Here is a 25,245-nt window from a genome sequence, read left to right on the forward strand (position 1 = left end):
CCTATGCTGTCAATTCTGTCAGTCAATTCTTGCATGCCCCTACTGCAGATCACTTTCTTGCTGTCAAACGTATTCTTCGCTATGTCAAAGGAACACTCCACTTTGGTCTTATCTTTCGTCCATCCACTGTTCCTAGTACGCTAGTCGCTTATTCGGATGCTGACTGGGCTGGTTGTCCCGATACTCGTCGTTCTACATCCGGCTATTCTATTTATCTTGGTAACAATCTCATTTCTTGGAGTGCCAAAAAGCAACCTACTGTATCACGCTCCAGCTGTGAATCTGAGTATCGTGCTCTTGCCACAACTGCTGCTGAACTTCTTTGGGTTACGCATATTTTGCATGACCTCAAGGTCCCTATTTCACAGCAGCCCTTACTCTTATGTGACAACAAAAGTGCTATTTTTTTGAGCTCTAATCCTGTTTCTCACAAGCGGGCCAAGCATGTTGAACTAGATTATCATTTCCTTCGAGAACTTGTTATCGCTGGCAAACTTCGTACACAATATGTACCCTCTCATCTCCAAGTTGCTGACATCTTCACAAAGAGTATTTCTCGACCTCTCTTTGAATTTTTCAGATCCAAGCTTCATGTTCGTTCAAATCCGACGCTCAGCTTGCGGGGGGGTGTTAAGGATAGTTGACCGTTCATTAAGGCAAATATCTAGATATTTGCCTTACATTACGGGTTACCATATTTTCTCTTTTACTAAATGCAAATATATTGTATTCATTTATTATTCTTTCCTTTTATCGCTATTTCCTTATTATTTGTAATTTACCTTATTTCTGTATTCTGTAAATGATTATAAATAAGAGAACTCTCACCACCATTTGGGTGTGGTGGATTAATCAAACATTTACAATGATCAAGCTACAAAAGCTCACCTTTCCAGTTGGTAGAGCCTTTGGAGGGTAGCAAAGTGGAATTTCAACGTGCTCGACCAAGGTTGAACTCATAAACCTATAAAATTCGAAATAATGATATCTTATTAACTATAAAAAAAAAAAACTACTTTTTACATTTAATATATTTGTGAATTTTGAAAAATGTTTGATCGATAAACAAAAAATAGAAAAAATAATTTTAATATAGATTAAACTTAATGACTTTATATTAAAATTGGACCTCTAAAATACAAAAATAAAAGTTAGTAAAGCATATTAGAAATGAAATCGGTAATTTAACTAAAAATGTTAAAACATTAGTAATGAAATTATAAATGGTATATTCCAAAAATTAGTTAGAATATTAACGGAAAAATTACAAATAATAAATTCCCCTAAAAAATATAATTAACAAAACAGAAAAAGGAAGAATAAATAAATAAAATAAGAAGTCATACGTCGTCGCTTATGCCATAAATCTGCATGGATCTCAGAAAATGGGAGAATGGTTGACCGTCGAATATTTTGACTTTTAGCCAAACCGACAATTCTTCAGGTTCGCAGACACATTTGCGAAATTAATGTAAGAAACAATTTAATTTATCTAAATTCATGCATGTTCTGGGACACGTGGCACCATCCATTTTTTTTACTCATTTATGGAAACCTGTAGTTTCTGACGTGTCACAAGCTCTTTAACCAGTAAGTTCACACCAAATTAATCAGATTTTAGCTCTAAGTAGAAAATGTTTGGATAATATCTTAATTAAGGATATATATTAAAAGATAATTAAATAAAAAAAGATTCTAAATAATAATAAAAATATTTAAAACACGTCGTGTAAGAGCTGGGATGAGGTGTGCTTCCCCACCACCACTTGCCTTTTTCTTTTTAATTTTAATTTTTTAATTTAGAATAAAAGGAATTATTAAAGAATGGTTGTGACAGGTTGAAAATGGAAAGCGTGCAGAAATGAGGCCACGTGAGCGGTAACACGCTGTCGTTTTCATCGTTTTTCCTTTATTGCAACGGAGATGAATACAAATTTCATGTGAGTTTTTAATTATTTTTGCAAATGCGAGGGATATTACGGAGGTGTTGTTGTTCAGCTTAGTTTTCCAGAGCTTCAATTCGTTTCCATTTTACTGGGTATGCCACTAACTAGGGTTAGGGTTGGAGGGGAATTTTGGATTGTAGAAAGGGGGAGTTAAAAGTTTGTTTGCATAGGATAAACTCTTGCATTTGTTGTTGTTTACGATTGATTTCTTATTTTTTTTCTTTTGGGGGTGGTTCTAAACTGCCTTGAGATGAAACGGGGGAAATTTGATTCCATGGTATCGCTAAATCGAATCAGGTTGCTTCAAATTTTGATGGGTTTGGTGTTTTTATATCTGCTTTTGATGAGTTTTGAAATCCCGCTGGTGTATCGAACCGGATATGAGTCGGTGCCTGGTGATGAAACATTTGGATTCACCAGCGACGCTTTGCCGAGGTCGTTTCTGCTTGAAAGTGAAGAGGAAATGGCGGATAAGGATGCCCCTCGTCGACCATCTGATGATCCCTTTAAGATTTCTTATGGCTCGCCGCATCGGACACCCGAGAGGCGAATGCGTGAGTTCAGTAAAGTTTCGGGATTAGTGTTTGACGAAGCCACATTTGATCGTAATGCTAGTAAGGGCGAGTTTTCCGAGCTTCAAAAAGCGGCTAAGCATGCTTGGGTAGTGGGGACAAAGCTCTGGGAGGACTTAGAGTCCGGGAAGATTGAGCTCAAACCTGAAACAAAGACAGAAAATGAGTCGGAGTCATGTCCACATTCGATTACGCTTTCTGGATCCGAATTTGAGACACAGAATCGGATTATGGTGCTCCCCTGCGGCTTGACGCTCTGGTCGCATATTACTGTGGTGGGGACACCTCGTTGGGCTCACTCAGAACAGGATCCCAAGATTTCAATCTTGAGGGAAGGGGATGATCCAGTGATGGTATCACAGTTTATGATGGAGTTGCAAGGGCTGAAGACGGTGGATGGCGAAGACCCACCAAGAATACTTCATTTCAATCCAAGGTTGAAGGGAGATTGGAGTGGCAAGCCTGTTATCGAACAGAACACTTGTTATAGGATGCAGTGGAGCACAGCGCTGAGATGTGAGGGATGGAAATCCAGGGCGGATGAAGAAACTGGTAAGAAGTTGTCTTTCATGCTGTTTGAAAATGCTTTATTTTCATTTTCCCTCGTGATTGTTTTGTCTATTGATAAGAATTTCGTACTGAACTGAACCAGTTTTGTTATGTGTTGGAGATTCAAGGTGGTTGCTATAATGTATTGAATCTTATACTAGCAAGTTTTGTGCAAATCCTGAATTTTCTGTGTTGCTTTCAGTAAAATGACTTGTGATATGAAAAATTACTATACTAATTTATTGTTATCAAGATTTTGAAGATCATATTTGAAGTATGTAGATTTTGCTGTGCACTTTCTTCTTTTTGACCGATTTCTTCAAGTGAGACGTTTCCTAACCTACTATCGGGATTTTATGAAGTTGACGGGCAGGTAAAATGTGAGAAGTGGATTCGTGATGACAACAGCCGTTCTGAAGAATCGAAGGTAATATGGTGGTTAAATAGGTTAATAGGACGCACGAAAAAGGTGGCGATAGATTGGCCATTTCCTTTCGCGGAGGGCAGACTATTTGTTCTAACTGTGAGTGCTGGGCTGGAAGGTTACCATATCAATGTCGATGGAAGGCACGTCACGTCTTTTCCATATCGCACTGTAAGTACTCTTTCTATATATGTTCTTCAAATTTGGAACTCCATGGAGGTTTTTAAACTATGATGATGACAGGGGTTTGTTCTGGAGGATGCCACTGGTTTATCTGTAAATGGCGATATAGACGTGCACTCCATTTTTGCTGCTTCCTTACCCACTGCACATCCTAGTTTTGCACCAAAGAAGCATATGGAGATGTTGGCACAATGGAAAGCCCCTCCACTTCCCGAAAAAAACATGGAGCTTTTCATTGGCATCCTTTCTGCTGGCAATCATTTTGCAGAACGAATGGCGGTTAGGAAGTCTTGGATGCAGCATAAGTTGATCAGATCTTCACTAGTCGTTGCTCGGTTTTTTGTGGCAATGGTAAGCGGTGGTGTGCTTCTCAGAAATATTCCATCATTTATATTATGGTAGTGATAGTAACTTCTGTGTTATATTCTGATAGCACGGAAGAAAGGAAGTAAATATTGAGTTAAAGAAAGAAGCGGAGTACTTCGGGGATATCGTCATGGTTCCTTACATGGATAACTATGATCTTGTTGTACTGAAGACAATTGCAATCTGTGAATATGGGGTGAGTTTTGAGAAAAGGACACAAACCTTGTGAGTTAGGCACTTCGTTGTTGGCAATATCATTCCATGTTTCGATCTTGCAGGTTCGCACAGTGGCTGCAAAATATATCATGAAGTGTGATGATGATACATTTGTTAGAGTAGATGCAGTGATTGATGAAGCTCACAAGGTGCGAGCGGGCAGGAGCCTTTATGTTGGAAATATGAACTATCACCATAAACCTCTTCGTTATGGAAAATGGGCGGTGACGTACGAGGTATGACTGTAAGCATGCCTACTAGTGATATCATTTTGCAGTCCTGATGTTCATAGTGCTGCTATGGGTGGGGGATTTGAACCTTGTATAAGATGCATCCTTGTTCAGTTAGCCATATACAAGAGTCATAGACCGATCTCTCATACGATTCGATTATTGTTTCAATCTATTCAGGAATGGCCAGAAGAAGATTACCCAGCTTACGCCAATGGACCGGGTTACATTTTATCATCCGACATTGCGGAGTATATAGTATCTGAATTTGAGAAGCACAAATTAAGGGTATGTTTGAAACAGTTCCTTTCTTCTCCCCTCCCCACAAATAAATGGCATTTGACGAGTTGAGCTAATAATAGTGAAAAAACACACAGTTATTCAAGATGGAAGATGTGAGCATGGGAATGTGGGTGGAGCAGTTCAACAGTTCAAAACCAGTGGAATTCCTTCACAGTCTAAGGTTTTGCCAGTTCGGGTGTATTGAAGATTATCTAACTGCACATTACCAATCTCCAAGACAGATGATGTGCTTGTGGGAAAAGTTGATGCAACAAACAAAGCCTCAGTGCTGCAACATGAGATGATATGATATGATATTTATCCAAATCCAGATGGGTAATTGGAAATTCAAGAACAGAGGAACACAGAAGAACAAACAAGTTTTGCAGCTTTAGTCCAATTCTGTACATACTATATTATAACTTATAAGTGGGTTAAATTTAATCAGGAAGGTTCTTTTACCTGATGAATTCATTCATTTTTTCCTCTTTTTATTTCCTGTTTATGTTCATCCCATTCATTCTACAATTGGGTTTATCAGGTAAGATTATCTCAAGTTCTGGCATTCAATATTGAGAAATTCTAGAGATGAGGGATTTAACATGACTGTGTTACAACAGAATTTGATCACAATTTGCTACTTTCTAAATTTATCATACATCCCCTTTCAAATTGTTTTCCCTCCCCTTCTACGATCGGACCCGAAGTGATCGTGTTTCTAGGGATTGAAACGAAAGAAATCGAGCTCGATCAATGTTATTATAAGAATACAGATCAAAAGAGATTTAGAAAGAGGCGTCGGAAACTGATGGGAAAGTGGTGGTTTGAACATTTGATGACGAAAGCCTCAAGAGATCCGGCCGGACGTAGCAGAACGAACGCCGCAGCCCTTCATCCAGGGGATTCGATAGCAAAACGGAAATATCCGACCGCCGATTCCGAAATCGTAGAGGGGAAGAGGTAGATGAAGAGGGAGGGAAGAACGGGAGGAGTCAGGAGAGAGAATATATTTTTATTTTTTAAAAAAATTTAAACTCGACAACTAAAATGGTAATTTAAGGACCAAATATACAGATTAAAAAGAATTTTCCAAAAGATTGACCTAATATTAAAAAGGAATTTATATTTGGTTAGAACAGTTTCAGGTGGGAGATGCGTGGAGGAGGCGATGATCGGCATCAGAACGCAGCTGCTGGATGTAAGCAATTAGCAAATTCTATATTAATGGAAAACGACAGCCATTGTTGTCCTCGCACGCCCCGTTGCTTCCTTAATCATCGTAATAAATTTATGCGATTTGGACCGACATGGGGCTGGACTTTGGTTGGGCACTCTCAGACACCAACACCACGTCGTAAGTGATAGTGGATATCGAATTAAACAAGAATCCAATTTCTATCCGATTCTAGCTGACAAATTCTATCGTTTTTGGTTCAATTTCAGGGGATTTGGGGATTAATCTTCTGCGCCGAGAAAGCGACTCATTCTTACGGTCGCAGTCAGAACCATGGAAGATGGTCTGAAATTGACCAAATGGGGATACGAAGTTATAACATCATCCGACTCTTGCATCTCCGCCATTAATGCATTCTATGACCAGGTTCTTCTTCTCCCTGGATCTTCCGCCATTGGGGTTCTTCAATTTTCGATTATCTGAAATGGGGTGTTGGGTTTTTTTCTTTTCTAATTGATGTAATGTAATTGACTCAAGGTGCTTAGTTACGGGAGGAGGAGGTCTGTGATTCTGGAGGCGCCTGTTCATGACAAAGACTGTGTGCTTGCGAATGTTTTCGCTGCCTATTTCCTTTCATCCTCCGATCCTTCGCGAGTTCATCATCATCTCCAAGCAGCCAAGGCCCGTCTGGTTAGTTTTCACTTTGTTTTTTTGGTATGAACATGTCCATTTCGTATCTTTCTGTGGTCATTGGAGATTTCTGTTGACAAATTGCTTGAATTGTCGTTATTTTGATGAGGATCGTGCAACCCCTTACGAGAAAGCCGTTTATGACGCTATCAGTTGTTTGATGTCCAACGACAGAGACGATAATGTTGCTGTTGAATTGCTCACTCAGGTACTCGAAGACTGATCTTTCAAAATTTCCACTAATTTGATCTAAGAAGTTATGAGGATTGTCGGATGTCAATTCTGATGCCATCCCTAGCTTTTCATATTCAACCTTTTTTGGTTTAGACCTCAAATAAGCTCAAAGGTTAAGTGATTTTGAGAGACCATCTACTAGAAAACTTTGGCTCTTTTTATGACGTAGATTCGGATAATTTGAAGCCACAGTGGTGATGGGCTATCTTCAGAGGTACAGTCTTATTTCTTGATATTTTCTTCTATTTGATTCTGCAGTTGCTTAAAAGTTTTCCAAAGGATCTATTGTCTTTGAAAAAGGCTCAAGTGCTATGCTTTTACATGGGAAATCCCGATCTATCTTTGGCTTTGGTTCAACAGGTGCCATTTCTACCTAAGAAACTAGTTTTCCTACTTATCAGTTTATAGGAGGTTTTAATAAAGAAATTATTGAAAGCCTGCTTTTATTGAGATAAAAATGAAGAGCATAATAGGACATTAAAGGCTGCTTAGCCCAACAAAAGGAAACGCTGAGACCCGATCAGTTTACAACTGGCGTATGCATGAATTTGAATGTTAAGTATATCGATAGATTCTTCCAAATACTCACTTATTGAATACTGTGAAGAATACATAAAATTTTAAGCTTTGAAGGATTAATTTTACAGGTTTTACCCCAAAATCAAGAAGAAGGATTCATTTATGGCATGCTAGCTTTTCCTCTGTTGGAGATTGGTTGCATGGAAGAAGCTGAGAAGGCTGCAAAAAGGGGACTTGATATCAACAAGAAAGATGGTTGGGCACAGCATGCGGTGAGTGTCATTTGAAAGCCACATTATCTCATGTATTTGATGAAAGATCTGTAAGAAAACATTAGTTAACAATGATTCAATTTACATCCTGGCTATTGTTGTAACATTTGAATCTTTGCAGTTATGCCATGTTCTTCAATATAGGTGTCGGTTTAAGGAAGCGGTTGAGTTTATGGAAGCATGCTCGCCTACGTGGAGTGACTGTTTGTCGTTCCTGTATGTACATTAAACTTCGTGAATCAGAGTTTTTATTTGAATGGATTTGTCTGTTTGATATATTGTATGTTTGGAAAATATCAATTTTCAGGGTGACACATAATTGGTGGCATGTGGCTCTCTGTTACCTGGAAGCCAATTCTCCATTGAGTAAAATCCTTGAAATATATGACAACTATATATGGAAAGAGTTGGAAAAGCCTGATGCTATGGGACCAGATGTACTTTTCATTTCAATATTACTGTCTATGCAGCCAATTATTCTTTAATTTCAAGTCTTAAATTTTGTCATTTCAGGTATACTTGAATGCCCTTGGTTTGATGTTGCGGTTGTTTGTTCGTGGTGAATTTGGTCCATGTGAGGGTCGTCTGAAGATCTTGGCCAATGTTTTAACCGATAAGGTGAGTTGCGATCCTTCCCTTCCCTTCAACCAACCAACTAACTAAATCCTAATAATAATGATGACGGGTGAAAAAGACAAGGTGGGATATGATAACCCGGTTGAAGCATAATGATCATACGTCATAGGTCCCATTCTTCTACCCTTTTCCGGGACTCGATGACTATTCATAGCTGACACCACAAGGGAGTTCTCTGTATATTGGTCTAAAAACGATCTGCCTTTTCCGACCCTCTTTTACCGTTGGCAGAGAGATAAATGATATCCTTTTACACATCTGGGATTCTGTCTACATCCTTCCCCCTGCCAAAGTACATATGTTTTACGATCTTGGTTTTCTATGCTATACTTGTATGAAACCTGTTTACAGGATTTATGCATGATAATGACAAGCCTATTCTTTCCTCTATACCTACTAAAACGCCTGTCTATGTTGTGAAGTTTAGAGAAAGCACAGTTGATGGCGGAAGCGCAAGGCTTGAATTCAATCAGCTAGCTGATTCATTCTCATTCTTTTTCACGTGAAGTATTCTTGAATAATCTAGAGTTAACCGCTATTTTCAGGCTAACTGGCATCTAGAGTGGCACTTTGACTTGTTGACAACATGGGCTTTGGCTAAAAGTGGAGAGATTTTTGCAGCAGAAGAGTTACTTGGGAGCTTGAAGTCCCGGTTCATACAATCTTCTCTCATTACACTCTTATTCATTTGTGGCTCTTTGTTTACTGTTATTGGTCTTTTTGTGTAGAATGTTGAAAATGACGCCGAAGAAACAAGAAAAGATGCAAAGAGGAATGCTGGTTTGTTTCCTTTTTCTAGTCTCGTGTACCCTTTAAGTGGTCTATTCACGACACATCTTGGGCTCTTTATTTGTAACCTATGATTGTGACACCTTTTGTTTCCCTATAACTACTTTAGAAGATCTTACATTATAACTAATTTAGAAGATCTCACCTCGGTTGGAGAGGGGAACGAAACATTTCTTATTAAGATGTGGAAATCTCTCTCTAACAAATGGATTGTGAGATCCCACATCGGTTGGAGAGGGGAACGAAACATTCCTTACAAGGGTGTGAAAACCTTTCTCTAACAGACACATTTTAGAACCTTGAGGGGAAACCAGAAGGAAAAGCCCAAAGATAACAATATCTACTAGAGGTAGGTTTGAACTATTACATTGCCTTCCTTCATTTTTGTTTCCTGTTGCAAGCTCAACTCATTATTCAATTGAAATATGTACATGACCTTCAGAAGTTCAAACAGCATTTTGACATGTTCATTTTGAATTTTGGAACTGTTTTATGCTGGCACAAAACTGTTGAATCCATCTTGTCAACTGCTTTAGTGAACAGAACTTAAGGCAAGTTTATTCTTCCTTTTCAATTTCATGACCTTGTTTGTGTATTTCCAGCTTGCAGAAGCTCTCTACAAGTACGGGAGAGGAGATTACAAACGCGCATTAGACTTGCTTGGTTTGGATTTTGATGCAAATGATTGCAAGGTATCAATATCAACGCTGATATATATTTCTTCATCTCTATCAACTTGGTTTGACTTATGACCAAGACATATTCTTCTGATTATGTTCCAGATGATTGGTGCATCAAATGAACAACTCGATGTATTTAATGAAGTATGGTACGACATTTTGATGAACACAGGGCATGCTGCAAAGGGTAAGAAGAAAGTTCCACCTTTTCTATTCCTTCTCATATTACGACTTTCTTCAAAGCATGACTTTCACAGTTACATAATATAGCGATCGAAGTAATCGAGAAACAGATCAAGAAAAGGGAAGAAGCCCCATATCTGTGGCGCCTTCTGGTATAAATGCTACTCTCACGTTTCACTATTATCGATCACAGTCGAGTTTTCCAATGAAAATATGGTTCGTTTCGACTCCTGCAGGAGAGAGGGTACAGCAAACTTGGAAGGCCAGAGGAAGCTGCCATTGCCGGAGACAAAGCCAGGAGCTTGGAGAAGGCTCATTTCAAGTAATTACCATGAAGTGTTCATGATGTTCTATCAAAGTGTGTTTGTTTTTTGGACAAATTTTAACCCACGGATAGATTACTGCCTGTGTAATCTTGAAGTTGACCGCCGCTGCCATGTAAAATATGAGTTGAACAAGACAGAACGACACGGAAAAGGGATGTGATTCGGACATGTAATTTATCTCTTGAAGAGTGGAATTATGAAATTAGTGGCTTTCTTATTTCTTTACAACTCCGTAGGATTTGACATTTTACAGTCATCTCTCAGCTGTCAGCTGATTCAGTTGAGCTGAGTAGATGTAGTAGCCACGTGGATTTTTGACATTTTACAGGCAAGCATCCAGAAAGTGTCCCGTCGCTGTTCTTTAGATCCGTCAAATCCCCACATGCGCAAGTGGGCCTTCAACTAATCAACGTATATCCACGTCATCACCCACGTTTGAAATCGACGACCGGTCACCTCCACGTGTGCGGTTCCGAATTCGCCGGAGCTCTTCAACGATCTCCTTGGCGTCGGGTCGGTCGTCCTTGTCCGCCGCCACGCATCGAAACGCTAGCTCTGCCACCGCTTCAACGCCGCCGATAACCTCGCCGTCGATGCCTAAAACGGAGTCCACCACCTGATGAAGCTGACCCATTTGGATCTTGGACACTACAAGATCCGCCAGCGCCATTTCTCTTCTCTCCCGACTCTGATCCACCGCTTTTAAACCAGAAATTAGCTCCAGTAACACCACTCCGAAGCTGTACACGTCACTTTTCTCCGTCAACCGGAAGGACCGGTGGTAATCCGGATCCAAGTAACCAGGTGTCCCCTGAGGACCAGTGCAGACATACCCAGATGAAGACGACGACGTCGTATCTGAGAAAACCAGCAGCCTTGAAAGCCCAAAATCCCCAACCTTGATTCTCATATCGATCTCCACGAAAATATTGGAAGAGGTAATGTCTCTGTGAACAATCGGCGGCGCCACAGAGAAATGCAAATACTCCATAGCCATGGCGATTTGCAGGGCAATGTCAATCCTCACTTGCCAAGTCAGAGATCCCTTACGATACGAGCTCTTTGCGCCATGGAGATGGTCGGCGAGTGTCCCATTTGGGACATAATCATAGACAAGAATAAGCCCTCTTGGGTCACTACAATACCCATGTAACCTAACGAGATTCGGGTGATTAATTGAAGAAAGAATCAAGATTTCGTTACAGAACGACTTGGTGAAGAAAGCCCTGCCGGAGGGGGCGGTGGCGACGGCGCCGTGGTGCTTGTGAAGATACTTGACAGCCACTAATCGGCCATCGTTAAGCTGACCCAAATAAACAGACCCAAATCCACCATCGCCCAGTTTCCTCTTGGGGTCGAACCGATTAGTTGAGGACTCGAGCTCTTCGTAGGGAAAAACTGGTGGGAGAAGATTAGGTGAACGATGACGGCTGAGGAACAGGGCTGTGGGGTCTACTTCACTAGCAAGGGATCTCAACCATCTGGACCTTAAAAAAACCGTGGTCACCGCAATAACCAAAAACAAGCAGATCAACGCAAAAACAGAGAACAAAATCGCGATTCTATTGGGAAATGAGTATCGGGTTTGAGTATGATAGCAAATGAAGTGCCTATCTGGGTCAGAGGAATTGAATCCACAATCACCATTTCTAGCTTCACAATCTTTACACTTGACAAAATAAGGGTCCTGATCTGTATCCCACTCGACTTCAATCCCCAATCTAAGAATTCGATCCAAATACTCCAACACCTCACCCTGACAACCTTGCTTCGAGACGGACTGACGCTCGACGCCGCATCCATGGAGCAAATGAAGTGGTGTCTTGATAAGATTGCAGTCCCAAGGGCAATGGCTGCAATTGGGTAGATGCGGAGGCGAACAGGGGCGAAGAACAGAGAGCCTAGAACAATACCCATCAGAGATTCGAAAGGGGGAGGCGGAGAAGTTAATGGAACGGGTGGGAATAAAGGAGAAACGAGGAGAAAAGCAGGTGTGGGTGGATTCGTTGAGAGTGAGGGGAAGAGGGGAAAGGAGGAGAGTGGAGGAGGTGGCATTGAAACTCAAGAGAGAAAAGGAAAGGCCATTAACGGAGAGAAGAGAGTGGGGAGAAGAGCAACGCAGGTGGAAGGAAGGATGGCCGTGACCCGGAAGAGAGGAGAAGGGGAAAAGGGGTTTGGAAGAGAAAGGCGGACAAGAAGAGGTCAGAGATTGGACGAGGTGAATGAAGGACAGAAGAACGGCGAGAAGAGTAAGAGAGGAAGAGGGAGAAGGCATGGGGACATGAAAATGGAGATCCAAATCTGAAACCCAAAGAAGGGAAGAAGGGAGATTCGTTTAGCAATGACGATGGCCTTAGGAAGGAGTGAAAATGGGGTCACTCAGGGAGTGGAGGAGGACGGAGGAGAAAGGTCACGTGAAGACATAACCCAACAAAGAATAATAATAATAATAATAATAATAAAACCCTTCTTATTTCTTTCTTTGTTTTCAAATTTTGGGTTGACCAAGTCATTTTTGAATTTTGTTGACTAAAGAAAGTTTGACCTCTTCCACTCCTTCAACTCCCTCATCAATTAATTATAATTCTTTGTATCCATTTGGTACCTCTTCTTCCTCCCTAATTATTATCGTACCATTTATAATACATCCTTTTTAATTTCACCCCTTTAAATCAATTCCTGTCTAAAGCAAAAGCATTAAATATTTTCCCTTCCTCTAAGAACAATCCTAATTAAACTTAATATCATAGATTTTGATAACGTGTATGATCAAAATTAAAAACATATATAAAAGTAATTTAAAATATGACGTGTGTTCTCCATTGAAGAATTGACTCAAGTCCTCTGCATTTCTGGGCCTTCTTTTACCTATTTAGCCCTCTCCCCCTTCCACCCCATTCAGACGCACCGATTCAGCTTCTGATTCTAATCCATGGAGTTTTTCGCCTCTTTCACTTCGATCAAGCTCCGGAGCCACCTCTGTAAGTACTTATTGGCGAACGACGATCGCCAAACCGTTCGCCAGACCACTAAGGCCTCCGCCGAGGGCGCCATTTGGAGCGTCGAATTCGTCGAGGGAAAAATCGGTGCAATTCGTCTCCAGAGTTGCCATGGCCGTTACCTTTCCGCTACTGACCTTAATTTTTTACTCGGTGCCACTGGGAAGAAGGTGACGCTGCAAACCAAATACGAAAATCTCGGTGCGCCGTGGAGTGTGGAGTGGGAGCCTGTACGCGACGGCGATCGGGTGAAGTTGATGAGTTGGTGTGGTACGTTTTTGAGGGGGAACGGGGTTACTCCGCCGTGGAGGAACTCTGTGACTCATGATGAGCCGCGATTCTCCTCCACTAAGGGGTGGATTTTGTGGGACGTGGAAGCGGTGGATGAAACTCCGAAGTATTGTTTATTGATGAGTCGAAGGACGTGGTCGATGTCTAATTCTTCCGATGAGTTTTCCGCCTCTGGAAAAAGTTCTCCGGCCACTCCCAAATCTGTTCGGCGATCCTCCACGTTCCAGGTTCGAACAATTCTCTCCACCTGCAATTTTATTTTATTTTATTTTATTTTATTGATCTGCTTGAATATTTTAATTACCTTTTCTGATTTTAATTCTTTGTTTCACAATCTAACTCCTTATAATACAATAAATAAAAATTCTAGTATTATTAAAAAAATTTGAAAAAGCTAAATTAAAGTGTGGAATGAGGAAGATCGCACTGGTTTGGAGAATAAGGGTCACCATTTCTACGGCTACCTACCACGCTTCTCCCTTCATTTTTTCTTTCATACCAATATTATATATTATATATTACGAAAATGCTCTCTAACCCACGTAGAAATGTCTATTTTACCAACCTACTATTACTGCCGGGATATGCCCTAAATCGGAAGAGATCCTTATTTTAGACGGTAGTTGAGAACATTTTTTACCCATTAGATAAATGGGATATGGGATGAAAATATATTCTCAATATGGAATTTACGCCTATTTATTATAAATGTATTTTCAATTCATATTAAAAATAAATTAGTTAGTTTTAAATTTCTAACCCACTATGTAGATTTGTAATTACTAATTAAGCTTACATTATAAATTTATGCATAATTAGGTAACATTTTTTTTTTTTTCCTTTCTAAATTCATGATGGTTTATAATTCTATTTTAAATCATTTGAATAAAATTATTAATGCATTATATCCTACTTACTATATTAACAAACAAAAAAAAGGAAAAAAAGAAAAGAATCCCGTCTTGACAACGTATTTTTAACATCTTCGAGGGGCCGCATGACTTACGCCGTGAGCAGCGCGAAGGGGGTGTCAGACTCATCACTTTAATGCCGCGTAGTTTCAACTCGCATCGCTATAGCTGACTTTCTTTTACCACTTTTGACAATCGTTCAGTTCTTTAGAAATTTCCCGGTTCTGGATCAAATAGAAATCTAATCACAGCATTTCATATAAATTCACTGCCCTCTTTGTTCGGACACAAATCCAAATAAATTTGAGCACTTCCTCTGCTTATTCTACAGCTCAAATCTTGCTCCGCCAACAACCTTCGATCCGCCATGGATTTCTTCCGCAACGCCAAGACCGTCCGCCTCCGCAGCCATCACGACAAGTACCTGGTCGCCGACAACGACGAGGAGTCGGTTAACCAAGACCGTAGTGGATCTTCCAAAACTGCTCGCTGGTCCGTCGAGTTTGCATCTGGCGCCAGCTCTGACTCGATCATCCGTCTCAAAAGCTGCTACGGCAAGTACCTGACCGCCAGCAATCAGCCTTTCTTGCTCGGAATGACCGGGCGGAAAGTGCTTCAAACCCTTCCTCGACGGCTCGATTCGTCTGTCGAATGGGAACCCGTCAGAGAAGGGTCCCAGGTCAAGCTCAAGACCCGATATGGGAATTTTTTGAGAGCCAATGGGGGTCTACCGCCATGGCGGAATTCGGTCACTCATGATATTCCGAGTCGAACCGCCACACAGGATTGGATCCTCTGGGACATCGACGTTGTTGAGATTCAAGTCCAGTCTGCAAATCATAAAGCTGCCACAATTGAGCATATGGATTCTCTGGATTTCAACCCCGGCTCGCCCCCTTCTGCCTCTGGCAAATCGTCCAATTACCCTAGACTTGAGGTTTGATATCTCTATAAACCTTCTTTTCAAGGCGAATTTGATCGATTTTACTTCCTTTCCTTCAAATTCTGATCACCAATTTTTGTGGGTTTTCTTGTAGTCTACTGATTCGACTGTTAGTTTACCTCCCAAATCTGAGGGAAGGACGATTTACTACCACGTGGCTGATGAAAGTGGAGATGTAGATGAAGATACAGTGGAGGGTTCTTCTTTTATGTTCAAAGGAAATGGGGTTGAGGAACTGACTCATAAAATGGAGGAAGAAACAGGAATCAAAGGTATCATTGTGTGTACCCGCAATCCATTAAATGGTAATCTCTATCCCCTTCGCCTGCAACTTCCTCCCAACAATGCAACCATGCATGTGGTTGCCGTTCCCGAGTCATCAAAATGTACGATCTTCAATCCCTGTTGCTCTTGAGCATTTCTCTAAGTTGGCTCTACTACTTCTGAATTCATATTATTCCTTGTTTTTATCTTTTTTCCTTCACATTCATCTGGCCATCTTTGTTTTTCAGTGGGGAAGGACTTCGAAAAACAACGTTTATTATGAAATCCATTGGGAACAAGAGATTGAGGCTATTACATTCCTCAGATGAGTCTCAGATTGGTGCCTGATGACCTTGGTTCCCAGCCAGTCACTCATATTCTACATGTTTTTTTCATTTGGCCACACAGAAATAATTACAACAAAAGCAACTTTGAAGCCATATGTGGAAGATCATAAAAGTCGATTTAGGGATTCCCCAGAAGATGTGTATTGATGTAAATCCATGTCAGTAATTGCAGCCAAATTTAGGAAGCTTTTTGTATCATTGATGTTTAAAGAAAAAACTGCAGGTTCTTGAATAAATCACCAGAAGTCCATGCAGGAACACATGCCATTCTCAAAATGATGAAACCTATTACGATCTCTCATGATAATCTCTACGTTAAAAATTCGAGAAATCAACTTGGTTACCTGGTGGCAGTCGTTGCATACTCTAAGATTCTTGAATATGCGTATTGGCATCCCAGGTTTCAAGTTTAGTAGCCCAAAAGCAATGGCGAATCTCTCACTATGCAACTTAAGTGACTGCCGTTTGACGGTATCGGGGTCGTCGACCATGGTTGCCTGTGAATAGTCAGGTGAATAGCCATGCTTCTGTAGTTTTTCCTCAATCAAATCAATAACAGCATAGATCTCTTTTATCTTGGGGTGAGATGTGTCTCCTGCAAAAAACTCATGGCTAACACCATCTATTTCTATCGAACTGCAGCCAGGCTCTTTTGCCACACCCTTGTCGGCCATCGCCTTCCTAACTAACCCAACATCGTTCCACCGGTGTGCTGAAGCATAGACTCTTGACAACAGCACATAAACACCACTAGAAGCTGTTGTTTCAGATTGAAGAATCTGCAAGGCCACTTCTTCGCTCAGCTCAACGCCAGCATTCTGCTTGTAGCAAGCATCAAGAAGACTCCTCCAGATCACTGCATCTGGTTTTATATGCATATTTGTCACCAACTCCAAAGCTTCATCAATGAAACCAGAGCGTGATAAGAGATCAACAAGGCATCCATAGTGCTCCAACCGGGGTACAATCTTGTATTCATTAACCATCATATCAAAATATTTCCGGCCTTCAGTAACCATACCTCTGTGGTTACATGCACTAAGAACACCTACAAACGTGACAGAGTTGGGCAGAAACTTCTCCGTTTCAACCAACCGAGAGAAGCATCCCAAGGCAGCCTCCGCCCGTCCATGCATGGCGAGTGCTAGAATCATTGAATTCCACGAATTCAGGTCACGTTTGGGCATTGTCTCGAAGACCTGCTGAGCCATCCTCAAAGAACCACACTTGCTGTACATATCCACCAGTGAGGAGTTGATCAGGACCTCACCAGCCATAGCACCACCGGTCCTCCTCAACACATAAGCATGAGACCACATCCCCAGAGATAAAGCTCCAATACCGGCACAAGCGCTAATTATGCTCTGCATTGTATAGCCATCGGGCTCAAAAGTGTCCTGCATTTCAGCGAATAGCTTGAGAGCATTTTCAAAAAGCCCACGTTGAACATATGCATCAATCATCACATTCCACGAAACCAAACTTCTGTGAGGCATTTGCTCGAACACCTTCAGTGCTAAACTCAAACATCCACAAGAAGCATATAAATGAATCAAGCTATTGCCAACATAAACATCCGAATCTAACCCACGTTTAACGATATGAGCATGCGCCTGTCTCCCTTCAGATAAAGCGAATACGTAAGCACACGCTTTAAGAAGAAAAGGAAAAGTATGTTTATCTGGTTCAACTGAGCCTTCTTCTAACATTCTGTAGAAGAGTTCAATCGCCTGCTTTTTCCGGTCCAAGCTCCGTGCACAGGCTCCGATTAGAGTGTTCCACATGAACGAATTAGGGCTATCGATTTGATCAAAAACACGTAAGGCATACTCAAAATCAGTTAGTGAAGAAACGTGAAGAATTCGGCTAAAGAGGAAGAGAGAAGATTTGTGGGTGGAGAAGGTGCGAAGTGCCTGAGCGTGTATTTGCTTGAGTCTCGACAAATCAGTACAGTTGCTCAGCAAGTGAAGAAGCCCACTTTGACGGGCATGGAATGTTTCATGCTTGATTTCCACCGGAATAGACTGTCCATTTGGTGGGATTGACAGAAGCATTTTCCACCGACAAGCATCAGAATTCGAAATGGCTATGAACTTCACGAAGAGGATAAAGAGGCAGTGGAAGCGCTACACATGGACAAATCCTAAACCAACAAGAAGGAGATGTTTGGAGGGCTTTACTCTATTTCAATTAACAGTTGAAGTATGAATAAGAATCTTTCTTTTTCTATTTTTTTCTTCAATTTTTATAAATTTCTTGAATTCAGTTATGGGTCGTGGGGCTAATTTTGCGGTCACTAACTGAGAATTATGAGAATGTCGTGTACACCATCGAGGAGTCGAAGGATCTAGAAGATCTAACTGTTGAAGATCTTGCTGGATTGCTAGAGGCACACGAGCAGTGCAAGAAGAAAAAAACGAGTCATTGGAGGAAGCACTACAAGCCAAAGCATCCATCAAAGATGAAAAGGTGTTTTACACTCAAAACTCCTCGTAGCAGTTGACCAAGAGTGAAATCATTTTCGAGCGTCGATTGCTGATCATATGTGTTAAAATCATCAAATGTGAACATCGAAAAATATCGATCCTAACTAAGTTTTTTCACATGAGTTACACGACCGATGAACTAGTGCATCCTTTCTCATATGTGTGTGTTCTAGATCATAGATGTAAAACTCCATACTAAAGTAGAATTGAACTATATTGGATCTAATCTAAGACGTGGAACATTTCTACCGAGTAGGCTATGAAAAAAATTCTTAGCCTTAATATTTTTGTCTTTAAAATTATTTTAAATCTTCATTATGTCATTCTCCTAAGCATAGTTCAATTGATTTAAGCATATATTATCGACCAATAAATCATATTGAACTTAACATACATGGTCATCAATTATAGTTGTGTCGCCTACCTAATGCAAGTGGTTATTGGGGGGTTGGTGGTACATGTTGGCATTATAGGTGTTAAAGTGGAGCACCAAACTCCTAATACAACCTCATTTAGCTTGTCTCAAGCGTCAGACACGAGCCACCTTGTTTGACTAAGCCACAATTATCATTTGAAATTTCATATTGATTAAAGAGGGGAACGAAATATTTCTTATAAACATGTAAAAACCTCTCTCTAGTAAACACGTTTTAAAATAGTGAGGCTAACGGCGATATGTAACGGGTAAAAGCAGGCAATATCGACTAGCGGTGGACTTGAGCTGTTACAAATGATATCAGAATTAGAATCGAGTGATGTGCCAGCAAGGACGTTGGATTTGCAAGTAGTAGACTTGGAAAAGGAACAAAACAAAACATTTCTTATGGGTAAAAAATGTTAGGGGCCAGCGGGTTGATTAGTGAAAAAGGACATGTTTTTTTGGCTCATTCGGCAGCGCTTCCCACGGCGGCGACGGCCGACTAATATTCCAATTCCATATTAAATGCATAATTTATTTTATAATTACATTAATAAAATATATGTAAAAATACACAAATGTCCCTCTCTCTCACTTTCCTACTGCAACCCCATTCGCTACTTGACTGCACGTTCCATAGTTTGGTAGTGCTTTGTGATAAACTCACATGCCTGTCACCTTAATCAAATATTTTCTTTTTTTTAATTAAATGGCCTTTTTTTCCACAATTTGTTAATTTACTGAATTTTTTTAAAGACGAAATAGATAAAATTAAATAGTAACATATGCCAACAAACTCACTTTAATATTTTATTAGGATTTATAAATGAACCTTTTGCACTATTTGATGATTTTACAAGTATTTAAATACAAAAATATTTATATTAAACTCTTGTATTTAATATGATAATTTTGAATTAATCTCAAAATATATATTGATGAGACCAACTAATAATGGATGGTTTAAATTAATTAAATTAATTAGAAAAACCTAACTTTCAAATAATAGAGATTATATAATAAAATAAATAAATAAATCAATAATTGCATTAAACATTATGTTGCCCGACAATTCAAAAGGAGAGGGGTGGCCGGTGAGGGATGACACTCACGTGGATAAGGAAAATCGCGTCCTCCATTCACGGTTGTCATTCACGCAAGATTCTGTCACCGAGCTGTTACGGTAGCAGGTGGAGGCAAATTTGACAATAAATATATATTATTAAAAAATGCGCGATTAGAGCCATTAATCAGCCACTCAATTTTCTGATCAGTACAACGGCCGTTTCCCCCCGGATTTTCCACTTCTTCTTCAACTTTGCTTCCAGAACTGAAGTCAATTCGAAGAAATTTTGGGCTCTCAGGGATTTCGGTAGAACAATCGTCATTTCGAGGCTGTGAGAGATACAGGAGTTGCAGAATCGTAGCTGTTTGATGGGGGTGGACTACTACAATGTGTTGAAGGTGAACAGAAATGCCAATGAAGAGGACCTGAAGAGGTCCTACAAGAGCTTGGCTATGAAATGGCATCCTGATAAGAATCCTTCCAACAAGAAAGAGGCGGAGGCAAAGTTCAAGCAGATCTCTGAGGCTTATGATGTTTTAAGCGACGCTAAGAAGCGTCAGATCTACGATCTCTACGGTGAGGAGGCTCTCAATTCCGCCGATTTTGTTCCTCCGCCCGATTCCAATCCCTCTTTTTCTTATTTCCCTCGCGATGCCGATGACATTTTTGCCGAGTTTTTCGGCGGAGCTGGGAGTGCTAAGAGCGGAGGGTTTAAGAGAGAGAGTTTGTTTAGGAATGGGAAGGCGGAGGCTGGGAAGAAATCGAATAGGAAAGCACCGCCAATTGAGAGCAAGTTAATGTGTAGCTTGGAGGAGATTTACAAGGGTTCGCGAAGAAAGATGAGGATTTCCCGCACTGTCCCCGATGATTTTGGGTAAGTAAAATCCCTTGTTTACTTTCTCTGTTTTTGTTGAAACAAAACGTTAAATGCTTATAGCTCTAATTTGTTTCGATTGCATCGAATGGTGTCGATGAATGTCCATGGGTTACTAGTAGTGATCTTTGATGCTGTAAAAACTTAAGGGGTGGAGATGTAGAGGAAAATATTATTCCTTTTTCCTGGCTGAGCTGCCTTGGATTATCAGGATATTGATATCCCTTTACATGGCAAATGATTCCTTCTGTTCTACTTTTACCATTGATAGAAAGGCGACAGGATGAACAATTATGAACCAGTGGTGTGCAACTCTGAATAGAATTGCATATTATTTCGAACTCTTATCTACCTAAGCTGTGAAGCCTACTTGTGTAGCTAATTGGATGGTTGTGCATGTATTGCAGAAAGACAATGGGTAGATTATGATGTTTTGAACATTATACTCTGACATTATGTTTATGATCAGGAAAGGACTTTGTGCTTCTACCTTCAATAACCACAAGGCTGCTCTTTTTTATAACTTCCAGCTGACTAAAGCATCTATAATGATATCTTCTGTTATTTAGGAGTAATAAGTATGCTTTTATTGCTGAATTGGAAAGCAATATTGATTTGGATTAGATGAACTTAAGTTTGTTCTTTCTTTCTTGCATCACATTGCAATCAAGCTCACAATTGACACCTTATTTCATTGATCTCATTGTATCTTCAATGTTCTTTCATTTTCTTCTTCACTTTTTCCTCCTCAATTTAGGCTTATTCAAGGAACTTGTTTTGTAGGAAGCCAAAAACTGTTGATGAAGTGTTAAAAATAGATATTAAACCTGGTTGGAAGAAGGGGACAAAAGTCACTTTCCCTGAGAAAGGCAATCAAGAACCTGGAGTTTCTCCTGCTGATCTTATATTTATCATCGATGAGAAACCTCATCCTGTATTTGAGAGGGATGGTAATGATTTGGTAATCAATCAGAAAATATCTCTATTAGAAGCACTCACTGGAAAGACATTGAACGTTACAACTTTGGATGGAAGAAATCTCACTTCTGTAACTGATATTGTCAAACCCGGTTACGAGGTAGTGATCCAGAATGAAGGAATGCCCATCTCTAAAGAACCAAACAAGAAGGGGAACCTAAGGATCAAGTTTGATATCATTTTCCCATCAATGCTTACTTTTGAACAGAAATCTGATCTAAGAAGGGCTTTGGGTGGTTTTGATTAAGAAGTTGCGTTCTGGAGCAGCCACCACGACGAACCTTCTACACCGTGGATCGATAATGAGAGCACAAAAACATGTAAATACCTGTCTTAATCTCCGGAAAGGAGAATTGTGCATACTAGGATTTTGAAGAACTGTTTGATTGATTCCTGGAAATATGATTTAGGAAGAGAAATCTGGCATTCTTCATCCACTGCCCGTGTAGCCAAAAGTTACTTTGATTTTATTATAATAATGTTGCATTATGTGATCACACATTTTTACGGGAAGTTAATGTAAGATTATTTGTATGTTATTAGCTTTGAATTTGGTGCATTCTTTGCGTCCACTGGTGTTGAATAAGTTATGCAATTGTCCCTTTTCTTATCTTCTAAAATTTTCTAGCATTACCAAAATCTTCTCGACTTTCACATGGCTGGGCTACCGGTACTTTTGTTATGTACTTGTGATTCCACCTCAGTTGGAGAGGTGAATGAAACATTCTTTATTAGGGTGTGGAAACCTCTCCCTAGAAAACACTTTTTAAAAACCTTGAGAGGAAACCTAAAAGAGAAAGTCCAAAGAGGACAATATCGGCTAGCGGTAGGCTTGAGCTGTTACAAATGGTACTAGAGCTAGAAACCAAACGATGTGTCAACGAGGAGGTTGAGCTCCAATGGGGGTAGACACGAGGTGGTGTGCTAGCAAGGATGTTTGGTCCGAAGGGAGTTGGATTATGAGATCCCACATCGATTGGAGAGGGGAACGAGTGTCAATAAGGACGTTGGGCTCTGAAAAGGAGGGGGGAGAGGGGAGGATTGTGAGATCCCACATCAGTTGGAAAGGAGAACAAAGCATTGTTTATAAATGTGTGGAAACCTCTCTCTAGCAGACGTGTTTGCTCAAAAAGGATAATATCTACCAGCGATGGGCTTACCTCTCCCTAGCTGACACGTTTGTCTAAAGAGGACAATATCTTCTAGTGGTGTACTTGAAACGTTACAATACTTTGTGTGTAATTTGTGCAGAGGAAGAGAAAGACAGAGAGATTGGACAATATTTTCTTTCTTTTTTTAATATCAGAAGTGAGAAGGGCTGGAATAATAAAATAAACACCATTTTAGTTTGTTCTATAGCACTAGTTCTTCCTGGCTTATTGAGAAGCTTCAAGAGGAGCATCCATCAATATTTACTATGATTCTCAATCTTCTTCTGCAGGTCCTCCCTCCTGACTCCGATCACCTTATCAACTACCTTCCCCTTCTTAATCAGTATGAATGTTGGCATTGCATCCACTCCATATTCCTTTGCAACATCCTGTTGTCATCCATTTTTTCAACACAGTCAGTCACGTTCAAACTCATCCACTGAATCAAAACAAGATTGAAAGCTCATACCATCAACTCATCGACGTCGATTTTGACGAACTCGACATCCTTGAACCTCAAAGCAAACTTCTCGATGGTCGGCTCCATTTGTCGACAAGGTCCACACCATGCAGCAGTGAAGTCAATCACCATCTATACCAAACCAGCAGCACAAGAAATCACAAACCCAAAGCGTATGCATCCCTATATATGTTGGGATAATGAGTTGGTATGAAACTTACAAGCTTGTTTGTTTCCCTTGTAGCTTCCAAACGAGCTGTCCACTCTGCTTTGTTGTGGCACTTCACAATGGTGGGAGCCATGGCTTGTAATGTTGCATTGGAAGATTTTGAACGTGGGATTGTAAAGCTTGCTCCCATTTCTTTGAAATTGAAGCTTCAAGTTTTGAACTCAGATCTTTGTTTGAGCCTCTTCTAAGATAGAAATCTTGTTCGAATACACAGCTTTCAAGACGTGGCTGATGATCAGCTTTATATAAAGAGAAGAAAAAATATGATTCCTATAAATAAATAATATTTTTATTTGATTGTGATCGGACTTTAAATAATTAATGGTTGGAAGTCATTTTGCTTTTATTCAATTAAGTTTTAAGTTATTTTTTAAAATTTTAGGATTTTTTATTTATTTAGCCAACAATCTTAATTATTATTTTTATGTAAATAAATTTAATAAAATTATATAAACTTCTACCATAATTAATTATACATATACTTTTCAAAAAATTAAATATAATGAATTTATCTCACTCATCCCAACATAATCACACATTTATTTTAATTTATTGTAATTTATTCTCTTTTACTTTTTCAACTGCATCTATTAGCCATTTGAAATCTCCAAAATTGATGGATAAAAAGGAAAAGAAAAAAAAAAAAAAAAAGGAGATAAATCCCCGAAAAGGAAAGAAAAAATTAAATTGCCAAAATTACAAACACGAACTTAAAATAAATGGAGGATTTTTTTATTTTTTTTTTCGTTTAGCTTTTTGCTTTTTATATGGACAATCGAAGGTGGAGAATAAATGATGATTGTTCGAATAATGTAAAATTGTTGTTCGTTACATAAAAAGGTTGATATAATAGAATATTATAATAATAAATTTTAATTTTGAGTTTATTAAATTTCTGATAAATTAAAATATTTCAAAATTAATCAGTTTATTAAATATAAACTCTGTGAAAACAGTAAAGTGAACTAAATAAAATATATATATAGAGAAATTTTTAAGACTAAATTTAAAATAAGTGTATTAATAAAGTTTACATTACTAAATAAATACTTTTAAAGTAGCATTTTTAATATGAAAATTCGAGAGGTTTGAATTCGCTGTAGAGGTAATAGGCCCTCTTTAGAGATGAAATTAGGTCTGTTTTGCATTTATGCGCACATCCTTTACTCTCGAACATTCTGATCATGTAACATTAAAACAAACGCAATTTTTTCTGAAAAGGGCATCACACTTCCTAGTTGCATTACAAATACAAATAATAATGGAAGTTAGAATATTTTTGGGAACCTTCCTAACAAATTGTGGAAATGGAATAAACTTGACAACTGAAAGGCGTCCATATTTTCAATGTGTACAAAATTTAGGATTTTTTTTTTTTTGAAAAAATCAACAAATGTTGAATGTTGTTTATGAATCAATTGATTTATTGATAAAACAATCAAATCAAAGTTATAGAAATGCCTAAATGCAATTATGAAAATCTTAACCTAATTGGAGATTCAAACAACTAGAAAGATGGGAAGAGAAATGAAATGGGTGAATGGAATTATGTGATTT

The 25,245-nt window shown here is 39.4% G+C and overlaps 8 protein-coding genes across 9 annotated transcripts; 5 read left to right on the top strand and 3 right to left on the bottom strand.

The window, feature by feature from the left end:
* The first annotated feature begins 1,885 nt into the window (after positions 1–1,885).
* Positions 1,886–5,236, top strand: LOC111477090 (hydroxyproline O-galactosyltransferase GALT6-like). The gene is made up of 7 exons (XM_023121065.1): positions 1,886–3,070; positions 3,430–3,662; positions 3,735–4,025; positions 4,108–4,236; positions 4,319–4,492; positions 4,667–4,774; positions 4,864–5,236. Exons 1-7 carry the CDS (start codon positions 2,197–2,199, stop codon positions 5,071–5,073), a joined length of 2,019 nt encoding a protein of 672 aa, XP_022976833.1. The 5' UTR covers positions 1,886–2,196; the 3' UTR covers positions 5,074–5,236.
* On the top strand, positions 5,101–6,130 carry LOC111487647. The gene is made up of 4 exons (XM_023135129.1): positions 5,101–5,104; positions 5,217–5,309; positions 5,389–5,728; positions 5,908–6,130. Exons 1-4 carry the CDS (start codon positions 5,101–5,103, stop codon positions 6,128–6,130), a joined length of 660 nt encoding a protein of 219 aa, XP_022990897.1.
* Positions 5,928–10,486, top strand: LOC111477101 (tetratricopeptide repeat protein 38-like). 2 transcript variants are annotated; one of them, XM_023121091.1, is made up of 15 exons: positions 5,928–6,122; positions 6,212–6,368; positions 6,480–6,632; positions 6,742–6,840; positions 7,125–7,226; positions 7,514–7,657; positions 7,779–7,873; positions 7,965–8,094; positions 8,171–8,275; positions 8,839–8,945; positions 9,022–9,073; positions 9,685–9,774; positions 9,865–9,949; positions 10,033–10,097; positions 10,182–10,486. In XM_023121091.1, the coding sequence occupies exons 2-15, from the start codon at positions 6,276–6,278 to the stop codon at positions 10,269–10,271; spliced, it is 1,410 nt and encodes a 469-aa protein (XP_022976859.1). In that variant the 5' UTR covers positions 5,928–6,122; positions 6,212–6,275; the 3' UTR covers positions 10,272–10,486. The 2 variants fall into 2 exon arrangements, with proteins under 2 accessions (XP_022976859.1, XP_022976868.1); XM_023121100.1 differs by lacking the exon at positions 10,182–10,486 and having other exon boundaries at positions 5,932–6,122; positions 10,020–10,080.
* On the bottom strand, positions 10,465–12,707 carry LOC111477095 (LEAF RUST 10 DISEASE-RESISTANCE LOCUS RECEPTOR-LIKE PROTEIN KINASE-like 1.5). Its single transcript, XM_023121078.1, has one exon. The coding sequence runs from the start codon at positions 12,544–12,546 to the stop codon at positions 10,678–10,680; it is 1,869 nt and encodes a 622-aa protein (XP_022976846.1). The 5' UTR covers positions 12,547–12,707; the 3' UTR covers positions 10,465–10,677.
* Positions 12,708–13,124: 417 nt separating this feature from the next.
* On the top strand, positions 13,125–16,286 carry LOC111493441. Its single transcript, XM_023143182.1, has 4 exons — positions 13,125–13,788; positions 14,804–15,409; positions 15,510–15,801; positions 15,928–16,286. Exons 1-4 carry the CDS (start codon positions 13,204–13,206, stop codon positions 15,960–15,962), a joined length of 1,518 nt encoding a protein of 505 aa, XP_022998950.1. The 5' UTR covers positions 13,125–13,203; the 3' UTR covers positions 15,963–16,286.
* LOC111492988 (pentatricopeptide repeat-containing protein At1g59720, chloroplastic/mitochondrial) lies at positions 16,228–18,149 on the bottom strand. Its single transcript, XM_023142583.1, has one exon. The coding sequence runs from the start codon at positions 18,078–18,080 to the stop codon at positions 16,263–16,265; it is 1,818 nt and encodes a 605-aa protein (XP_022998351.1). The 5' UTR covers positions 18,081–18,149; the 3' UTR covers positions 16,228–16,262.
* A 1,871-nt stretch (positions 18,150–20,020) lies between these two features.
* LOC111494096 (dnaJ homolog subfamily B member 4-like) lies at positions 20,021–22,458 on the top strand. The gene is made up of 2 exons (XM_023144027.1): positions 20,021–20,870; positions 21,654–22,458. The coding sequence occupies exons 1-2, from the start codon at positions 20,365–20,367 to the stop codon at positions 22,093–22,095; spliced, it is 948 nt and encodes a 315-aa protein (XP_022999795.1). The 5' UTR covers positions 20,021–20,364; the 3' UTR covers positions 22,096–22,458.
* A 659-nt stretch (positions 22,459–23,117) lies between these two features.
* On the bottom strand, positions 23,118–23,928 carry LOC111494571 (thioredoxin H4-like). The gene is made up of 3 exons (XM_023144566.1): positions 23,681–23,928; positions 23,469–23,591; positions 23,118–23,388 (listed from the first exon to the last, which is right to left on the bottom strand). Exons 1-3 carry the CDS (start codon positions 23,816–23,818, stop codon positions 23,254–23,256), a joined length of 396 nt encoding a protein of 131 aa, XP_023000334.1. The 5' UTR covers positions 23,819–23,928; the 3' UTR covers positions 23,118–23,253.
* Positions 23,929–25,245: the final 1,317 nt, after the last annotated feature.

This window comes from Cucurbita maxima, unplaced genomic scaffold, assembly GCF_002738345.1.
Source record: "Cucurbita maxima cultivar Rimu unplaced genomic scaffold, Cmax_1.0 Cma_Scf00001, whole genome shotgun sequence".
Taxonomy (NCBI): domain Eukaryota; kingdom Viridiplantae; phylum Streptophyta; class Magnoliopsida; order Cucurbitales; family Cucurbitaceae; genus Cucurbita; species Cucurbita maxima.